At 40.4% G+C, this 9,731-nt stretch overlaps 1 protein-coding gene across 2 annotated transcripts in view; it reads right to left on the minus strand.

The window, feature by feature from the left end:
- Positions 1-7,064: 7,064 nt before the first annotated feature.
- Positions 7,065-9,731, minus strand: part of DISC1 (DISC1 scaffold protein) — a 201,503-nt gene continuing 198,836 nt past the window's right edge. For both annotated transcript variants that reach the window (XM_031552422.1, XM_010707011.3), the window contains one exon: positions 7,065-7,618. In XM_031552422.1, the coding sequence (XP_031408282.1) occupies positions 7,470-7,618 (149 nt within the window). In that variant the 3' untranslated portion in view covers positions 7,065-7,469. The remainder of the gene's footprint in view (positions 7,619-9,731) is intronic.

Consider the following 9,731-nt stretch of genomic DNA (forward strand, 5'->3'; position numbering starts at 1 on the left):
AGCTCTGGAGGGGGCAGAAGGACAGCCTATTCTTGACTCTTGAATTTGCCTTTGCGGTATGTCATGGCAAAGGTACTGGCTTTGTTCTTGAGAACACAGGAAAGAAGGGGTGTGGGCATGTAACTCTGGTGTCTCAGGCTGAAGTTGCTGAGCTCCAGAGGGATCTTGAATTCTTAGCGCAGATCTATGTTGTGGATCATGCACCTTTCCCTCCTTTCTGGGAATCACTGGGCAAGCACATGCCTGCCCAAAATGTGCCTTCTGCCTCCTGTTTCAACTGCACAAACGAAACTTTCTTGCCTAGCAGGTTATGCCTTGTCTGTGTTCTTGCAGTTGTAGGGAAAAGACTTTCTGATGTTTTGGGCATTTAGGCCAAAGACAAATGGTTCTGCTCCATGCTCGGCTGGCCTCAACCTTTGCATAAAACTGCCATGGAGGCCAACCTCAGGGCTTTGACAACACTGCTGTATTCTTCCTAGGTGGGCAGGCCCTCTTTCCACATTTCACAGACCTTTTTTTTCTTTTCAGTTTAACCATGAATTCCTTGCTCGTCCATACAGGCTACCTTTTCCTGATTTCTTATTCTTACGGATTCATTCAATGTTGCACTTGGAAGAAGTGATGTTTAAGTGCCAACCAGCTCTCATGGGCCACCTTACCTTCTAGCACTCCACCCCATGAGATTTTCCCCTGTTAACTCCTAGAGCTAAAAATACCTTCTGTGATAAATGGTCCAATATCCATTAATAATTCCAGAAGTAAACCTGAAGCTTGCCAACCAATACCTTTTGCTAAAAATAAGCAGGCTCTGTTACCAGTTTACTGGGAAAGTGAGTAAAGAAATCCTGAAAGATCATCCCCTTGGTCTCAATGTATCTTTTGGGAAGAACTTGCTAAAGACCACAAACTAAGGTTGCAGAAGGGGAAACATTAACCAAGCCTGGTGATTTATTTGTCTTTCAGGAGAACAACATTACAGCTTTTTTCTTCTTGCTTTTATTTCTACTGCAGATTCTTTATTTTAATAAGATTATTAAGCACTGACTTTTAAGCAGATTCAATTGGTATTTCAGAATATTGGGAAAAAAAACCTTACAAAAAAAACAAAAAAACCACGAGATAATAGAAGCTGATGATGCCTCACTGTTCCATGTCACAGCCAACGAGCTGCTGAGTGCTGCTACTGCCACTCACAGCAGTGGGAGACATTTCAAGAAGAGCTGGGTGTTTGATACAGTCATAGTGTATATTTACTCAAAGAATATGTCTCATGAGGAGACAAAGAAGAAATCTTTCCCATCAGGATTAATGGAGAGAGACTGGCTTCGTTTACTGCAGCTCATTATAGAAAATTAGTGATGACAAATAACGTATGGCTGTGAGAGGCAGTGTGCTCTTTTCACCTTTTCCTTCTCATTTAATGAAAATAAGCTGCAATAGATTGATCAAATGCCAGTACTCTGAGCCAAGATAGTCACTGTCTGATGGATACTGAACTGGTTGGGTTTCTTTGTTTTGTCTGCCTTTGCAGAGGACTGTAGCTCAAACAACAGTCGAGGTGGTCTCTGGATTACTCCCTAGAGACTGATGATCTGAGGAGGATGATTTTGTGAATAAGACACCAAATGCCCTTCTCTTGGGCATGAGAGAGCTCTCTTGCAAAAGCAGGGTGCCAAGAGCCAGGCACTGAAGTTTCCCAGTACTCTGAGCAGAACTCTGGATCCAGGTCTCTGGAGTTTGTTTATACAATGCTATGAATGCTGATTGTGTTGCATGGGTTTAGTGCAGGACCAAGGTTCTAAGAGAGAGGTGGGAAGAATAAGAAGGCATTTTTGTCCTCTCTCCAGTCTGTAAACAGTCTTTTTTTCCTCGCTATTACTTGTTATTTAGGTTTGTTTCCATGTATGGTTGCTTTTCTGCCACAGAGAAAGCTGGTTGAAGGTAGTCCTTCCTCTTCCTCTGAATTGGTGACCAGTTGGTGGACTGGGTGAAATGTTGCATCTATGTCCCAAGGATCCAAGTAGGACCAGGGTTAAGGGTGTCCTCACTGCTGGCCAAGAAGTGGGCACATTGGTCAGTGTCCCTTTATCTGTCCCTGCCTAGCCTAGCTCTGAACTGTTCTGTAATAGCTTTAGTTTTGGTATCACAGGAAAGACTGACAACAAGCCCTTCCTTAACATTCAGGGAAATAGGGTTTTCCAGCTTGCAGCCACTCAACTGCCCTACTCTCTAGCTTCACCTCTGCAGCTAAACAGTACTTATTAAAGCATTTATGCCACCTGTATTTTGCTGTTGCTTTTTCATTTTTATTATTTTATAGCCGTTAAGGAAAATGCTTATGTTTAAGGCAGAGTACTGTGACCCTTCTGCAGTGACATACATACAATGCAGGCTTCAGGAGGCTGAGTTGTGGTGGTTTCTGAATCAAGCATGCTACATCTAGATAGTGGGAGGACTTTTTTTCACACTTTCTGGAAAAAAGATAACCCAAGCTTTAACTTCCAGACTTGCTTGCTTCAATGGCCATTCACTCTCCTTGCAAGAAATGCATTGTCTTCTTTTTGTGGAGCATCCTGCTAGACGAAACAGCTGGTAGACACTGGAAAGCCTTCCCTGAACGTGAGTGGATCACATCTTGGCATTTAGCAGGCTAAGTTATTCATACTGAGCTCTGTTAGTCTCTTGTGGTAAGAGAGTTTTCCTAAGTTCCAGTCAATCTTGTACCTCCTTTCCTGAAACCACATCTGCTTTTACACTGTGGGGACAGCGGAACTGGCAGTGCTCATTAAGTCCACCAGGCAGTGTGTGCAAGTGGCAATGCTATGTTCCTTCGGAAGTTGTGGGCAACCATTTAGCTGCTGCTTTAAGAATTCCTGCTGCTGAAAACTCCTGCAACATAGGGAAGTAAAGAAGTAAGAAGCTGTGATAGGTGTGTGCTGACAAGTGCTTGGCTCCAGGTTTGCTGCCTATGAGTCCTGCACTAGGGCTGCTTGTACTGGGAAGCCTGAGTGTGGACACAAAGCTCTGTGTTTTGGGGGCAAACCAGTGCACTCAAAGTTTGTGTCTACTTGGTGAGACAGACCAGAGGGGTGCACTTTGACATTTTGCAGTCTCTTTGTTGGAAAAATAATAGATGTGACTTTTTTTTCCCCTTGTAAATTGGGTTGTCATTGTAGAAAGGCTTTTTAATTTTCCATTTCTACAGTGAGATTTATCATGCATCTTTTAGCTGCCACTCTGATTATTTTCCTATTATCTCTCTTTTTTTTCCACTTAGTATTCCTGTATTGCAGCTTATTATTATAAACTATTTGTTCAACTTTGCAGGCTATTATAAGAACAAATAGCCCAGTGATGTATTGATTTTTAGCTGTGTCTTTGACAATGCCCCAACACCCCCTTCCTTAAGATGCTATTCAACGAGGAGAGAGGGACTGAATGCCATGCATGCTAAGAAGACAGACATTTCTTTACTCACCCAACCTCATATGCTCTTTTCCCAGGTGTCATACTTGAAACTTCATCAGAAACTTAAGAGAAATCCTTTTCTGTGTCTGCTGGTTTGGCTGCTGTTCAGGTTCAGAAAGAATCTCTTGCATCCATAGGGCATTTTTTTTGTTTGTTTGTTTGTTTTGTTTTAAATACCTCTCCAGAAACTTGTATTATCCTCTTTAGTAGTGCAGAAAAATATTCGCATGTGCATAATATTTTAGAGCTTCTTTGTAGCATATGTTAATCTCTGAGACTAAAAAAAATCTCTTGGTCCCAGTCTCATTTTTAATAGGATAGTAAGCTAAGAGGATACATGAGGATTATTCTAATCTCACCCTGGAGCTCCCTTCAGCTCTGCTGCCTATCTGGGAGCCATTATTTAACTTCCTTCTTGAGTGCTCTAGAAAAAGTGTGCTTATCTTGATTTAACAAGTAACATAGCAAAAGGAAAAGACTGAATGTCAGGCTTTAGAAAGAACAGATTAGCTAATTGAGTGAGGAAAAACATTAGGCTGGAGCTAAAGACTTCTTGGGAATGCCTGTCCCCTTTGCATCATCCTTCTTTCTGCCCTTGGGTATGTTTGTGTGTGCAGGTATCAAACAAAGCTCAGTCCTCCTCCTCTAATGCAAATACACTTTTGTGACTGAGGTGAGCTGATGCCCCTTCCTGCACTTCTGCATGCTGGAGTGGGAGGTTTCTGTGCACAAAGCTTTGCATACTCCCCAAACCTCTTAAGGGCTAGAATCTTAGTTGGGGAGAGCGTGTGTGCCAGGCAGAAAAAAGGCGTGTTTGCAGATGGTGAGAGACCAGTTTCTACCTGGAGGTGACAGCATCCTAGCATGTATGTATGAAACTACTGATGGAATGGCCTCAAATTGTTGGATATTAGGAAAAACTTTCTCTCTAAAGAGTCACGAGGCGTTGGCACAGGCTGCCCAGGGAGGTAGTGGAGTCACTGTCTCTGAAGGTGTTCAAGAAACATGGAGATGCGTTACTTAAGGACATATTTCAGTGGGAAATACTGATGGTAGGTGGACAACTGGACATGATGATCTTAAGGCTCTTTTCCAACCTTAATAATTCTGTGATAGTTCTGTAGCTGATGTAGATACACATCCCTACACCTAGCCCTTCTCCAGGGGTGAGTGACACAGGCTGGCTGATGCAATCCAGGGCTCAAGCACAGGTTTCACCTGTCTGTGTAGCTCACCGGATATTTCCCTCCCCTTAATATTGAAAATAGCTACCTTTTGCTGTGTGACTCTAGCTTTGAATGTATTTTTAGACTGTTTCCAAAAGGCATCACAGAATTTGGCAACCTTGTCCAGGGTAAAGGGTTGGAACTAGGTGATCTTGAAGATCCTTTCCACCCCAAGCTATTCCAGGATTCTGTGATGATTCTATGAATTTCTCAAGCATAGCACTCACTATTGTCAAAACTTAATAATAGTCATGCGTATTTTCTCCTTTCCTCTCCTCCCTCTCCTTCTCTTTCCAGGGTGAAATCTGTGAATGCTTGTGCACTGTAAGGAATCCAGGCAAACATTTGGTTAGTTAAAATAATATTTCTCTTTATTTGAAAGTTTTTTTTTTTATCCACAGCTAAAAGGCAGCTGATAAGTTGCATAGTACACCTTCTTTGTTTTTTCAATTATGCTTATTATTCAGTATATCTGAGAAGGAATGGTTACTGGCTCTAACTTCCCACAACAAACAGTGAAGTTAATGGAATAATAAATTAAAGTAATAGTAGTCCACATTATAAAACGAATGTTAATACATACAAATATGATAAGAATTATTGATTTGGTTTTCCTCCTTCGTTTTTTTTTTTCTCTTAAGTGAAGGAGTGGAAATGTCTACAAAAGATTGTACTAGTGAGAACATGAATGCAGTTGTGCAGTTGTCCTGTCCCCTGTGAGGGTTACAGTCCCTGTTGCTGCTGCTGCTGCCAGGAGGAAAGTCTACACCTCAGCTGTGGCTGATCTTGGCTTTCAGACACTCAGAGGTGTAAAGAACAAAGCTCCAAACAATCCTCAGCATGACAGAGAGAGGAGCAGTGCAGTCTTAGTGCACTGCATATCTGGGCTATCTTTGCAGTGAGCTTAGAGCCCTGTAACTGCTCACTGCTGGAAATTCATGGTGTTAACCCATAAGCAGCCTTAATACCACAATAGGAGTGATCTTTTGTTATTCTTTTTTTTTTTTTTTTTAAACCTATGTTCAGGTGGGTTTCCATGAGTATCTTCTGTCTGACAATTGTGTCCCCTGTGCCCAGTCAGGGTTCCCCATGGCTTTTCATGAGCTGAATGTCAGTGAAACACAAGCTGTTATGTGCTTGTTGGTTTCAGAAATTGCTAAATATACTGAGGAGAGGCAGGAAGCGGCCAGGGAGACCTGTTAGAGCAGTAGCAGAGCATCAGAGACTTCTGTCTGAGCCTAGAGGTGGAACAGTACTGGAGTCCACATAAGGTAAAGATCCAAGCGTCTTTACCATGCTGATCCATATAGTATACAATGGAAAAGTTAACCATGTTCTGAATTACAAGGCTGTAATTCTATCCTGAGGATCCAATGATTCCAGGAACCACCTGAGCTGTGCCTCTGTATGCAATTATAATCTGGTTGTACATGGCAGCTGCCTGGCACTTTTTTTCTTCTCTATAACCTTAACACTGAGGTAGAAGTTTCAACCAGTATTAAAACACACGAAAGAAAATAAACACAGTTGTGGTGGGCCACTAGTTCAAGGATCTTCAAAATTGGCAAAAACTTTCCCAATGTGGCTACAAAATGTGTAACTGAAGAAGCAGAAACGAAGTAATCTTTAAAATGTCATACAAACAGTATCAGAAAGTACAGTAATGAGTTGCAAGACGCTTGTTTGATCTACTGGCTTAAAAAAAAGAGGCCAGTGATAATTTGTTTGTAAGTTCTCCCTCTGCACTAGATGGCAGAAGCAGAACTTTGTGATATCAAATACTATCAGATACATTTGGGTATCCAAGTGTTCAATCTGAATTCCTTAAAAGATTTAACTGTTTTGAGCAGTGACCTAAATATAGGTCACTGATGTTAGCTGGCTTCAATGGATCATTGCTTTTCTTTCCTATTAAAAATACATGTTTAAGTATACATACGTATCTGACAGGAGTAAAAAAAAAAAAAATCTGCATTCCTTCTGGAGTTTATAAGGAAGATCAAAGTAATATAACAGTAATAGTAAACTTTACAAGGCAACTTAAATGACATATTGGTCATACCATACTTAAATAAAAGGAGCACAAATCACCAACAAAGTATTGTGTGTTTTACAACCCCCGTAATACTAAAACAAGTTTATATTAATACCTAATGAAAATAGTTGAACTACTGCTGTAGGGGCTGCTGTTAGTTACCTCTACTGTACTCAATACCATTAAGTAAATGAGCTTCAAATTTCACTTAAAAGAACTCTGTTAGCTTGAATTTCATCCTGTTGATTTAATTATTGGCAGGAATGTGTAAATACATTCAGAGTAAGAAAGCTGTTAAAGCCAAAGGGAGAAAAAAAAGTCCTTGTTCTTACAGATTTTTTTTTTGAGAAATACTAGATGTTCCAGCTTTAACACTACATTTTTTAAATGGGAAAAAATCCGTGAGTAAGGAAGACAGATACTGTTTACAAGTCTTCAAGGAGAACATTTCACTGACATTAAAGGCAACTTTGCAGACTCACTTGAAATGTATCAATTTGTAATCTACACATTTACAAGGGATGCTCTGCTCTGAAAGCTGTTTCCCAATCTGTGCCAAAACATGTGAGGCTGTGTAGAATACTTCTGATGATAGACCTCCAGGCTCTGTTTCTCCATAATTGATTTAGTTATTAGTTATGCAGGGAGGGAAGAGATCCCTGAGGCTTGGTAAAAGAGTATTCAGTTACTAGAAGCAGCCCTTTGTGTATTAATGTCACCCTACCAGTTCTTTCTGCTCATTATTCCTTCAAGTCCTGCTTTCCTGGACACCAGCTGTCACAGAGCAAGTCTCCAGCTTTTTCGTCCCCTGCCTCCCTGGCTGGCTGAAGTTGCAGCAGCACGGTCTGGAGCGTCTCCTTCACCACCTGGATCTCCCTCTGCAGAGACTGTGCAAGCTTTATTAAGGAATAATTCTATAGGTGATTGGCAGCTCCTTTTCTCGTTCCAAGTTATTTAATAAATGGTTGTTCTGTTCACACCAGATGGCCATGGCTATCTAACTGTAGGCTTCAAGTTCTTCCAAATTGTTTATATTAAATATTAATACATTTATCTCATTTGCTTTCAAAAAAAAAAAAAATCCAGGCAAAGTTCTCAAGTAGCATTGTTTAGCAGTTATAAAATGGGGAGGAAAGGGAAGATACTGCTTGGATATCCTTCTCGTGAGAAGGAGGAAGATAATGTTATACTGTAAAGGCAGCCACACAAGCTGTTGGTTTCCTGCTGGTTACAGGGTGGATTTTTAAGCTAGACACATAAACTAACAACCACATTTCTGTGAATGAAACCTAAGGCCATCTTCAACCATACTGAAACCAGTGTTCCCTGATGTACAGGTACAATAAAAGGGCAAGGACCCCAAACTGCAAACATAAAGGGCTCAAGGGGAAAAAAAAAAAAGAAAAAAAAAAGCTCAGCTCTAGAAGTAATTCACCAATAGGAGGATTTATGAGACAACCAGAAATGCACTTTCTCATGAGGAATGAAACAAGTTGACATGTGTACAATCAAAAATATAAAGATGTTATAATTATGAAATAAACAAGAGAGTTTGGCAAAGTAGATTATAATAACAAAAAGAATAGATAGAATGCTTACCCACATCCTGGGCTCGCTGCAAAACTCCAGAGAAGGGAATCTCCAGAAGAGCCCTTTTCCCACTGGCAGTCAGCTCTTAAATGGGTCTAGGAGAGGTGGAGCCAGGCTCCACCCCTTCCTGCAGCACAGGTGAATTGCCTTCACCTGTGCTCCCAGGGCTGACTCATTGCTTGCCTCAGGTGATCAATCAGAGGTTCAGGCCATGATTCAGCAGTCCCCATACAACACTGAAACAATTCACTTTCAAAAACACAATGCAGAGGAAGAATAATGCAAGAGGACAGGCTTTATCCTTTATGGAGACCACCTGTTATGAAATGTTGTTTTACTCAAAACTGATGTCAACACAATAGCCTCAGGTTATGCAATGATAAAAAGCGAGTTTCTACCTTTGAAAAATTGTGACTACACAGATCCTCAGGAAAGCTGTGCAAAACCACCACTACTTCAGGTAGTTACAGGCCTCTGAAAATCCTTTTGGCTTCTTTTGATTCTGTTTTACTTCCTCAAAATTTCATCACTTTGTGTTTGTACATATTTAGTACGATGATTTAATTCATTCACCAGGAGTATTCATGCATATTCCTAATTTCTGGACAGCTCTAATAATGTGAGTAGATTCTGTCTCTGACTACTCACAGGCAGTAACAGCAGCACCCACTAACTTCTTATCCTAGGATCTCAAAACACCATACAAGGACAAATCAATTATGCGTTGCAGCTTCTCTAAAGTAAGAAACATCATTATTCTCTTATAAGTGCTCCTGGACTGTCTACCACTCTGCAATTCAATCAAGAGGCTCTGCTGAAAATTCTTCAACATACGAACACCATGAAGCCTCTGAAATTTAATTACTTCTGATGTGCTGGCTCTGACTACATGCTGTTATTTGTAAAATCCCAAGCAATTACAAAATTCTTTTCAGGTATAAAGAAAAATTGAAACATTTGAAAAATTGGAGGATGAAAAAAATAAATAGAAGATGGGGAAAGAAACTCTTAACCAATAGAAAGATGGGAGCAACAAGAGCAATGACTGCTTAGTCTTACCTACAGCAAGATTCAATAAACTCTATGTGTTTCAATAACAGTGTGGTATTACTCATAGCTCCACAGTCAGATGTAGATCAGTAACTGTCAAGCAAGTCCTTATGGCTAGGAAAAATACATGACGTAAGATTGAGCATGGAATTTCTATCTGTGTTACAGAGGTTATGTCTGAATCACCAGTTTCATTCATTTTAGAAATGAAAAAAAAAAAAATCTCTCCAATGTAGCACAAGTAGTAAGCTAAAGTACTCAGAAACAATATCATATCCAATCCATTACTGGCAATAACAATGCTACTCTAATGTAGTCTTGAAGTCTTTTTGCCCATTTGACTTTCTCTTTGAAAAAAGTCT

The sequence above is a fragment of the Meleagris gallopavo genome, chromosome 2 (assembly GCF_000146605.3).
Source record: "Meleagris gallopavo isolate NT-WF06-2002-E0010 breed Aviagen turkey brand Nicholas breeding stock chromosome 2, Turkey_5.1, whole genome shotgun sequence".
NCBI lineage: Eukaryota > Metazoa > Chordata > Aves > Galliformes > Phasianidae > Meleagris > Meleagris gallopavo.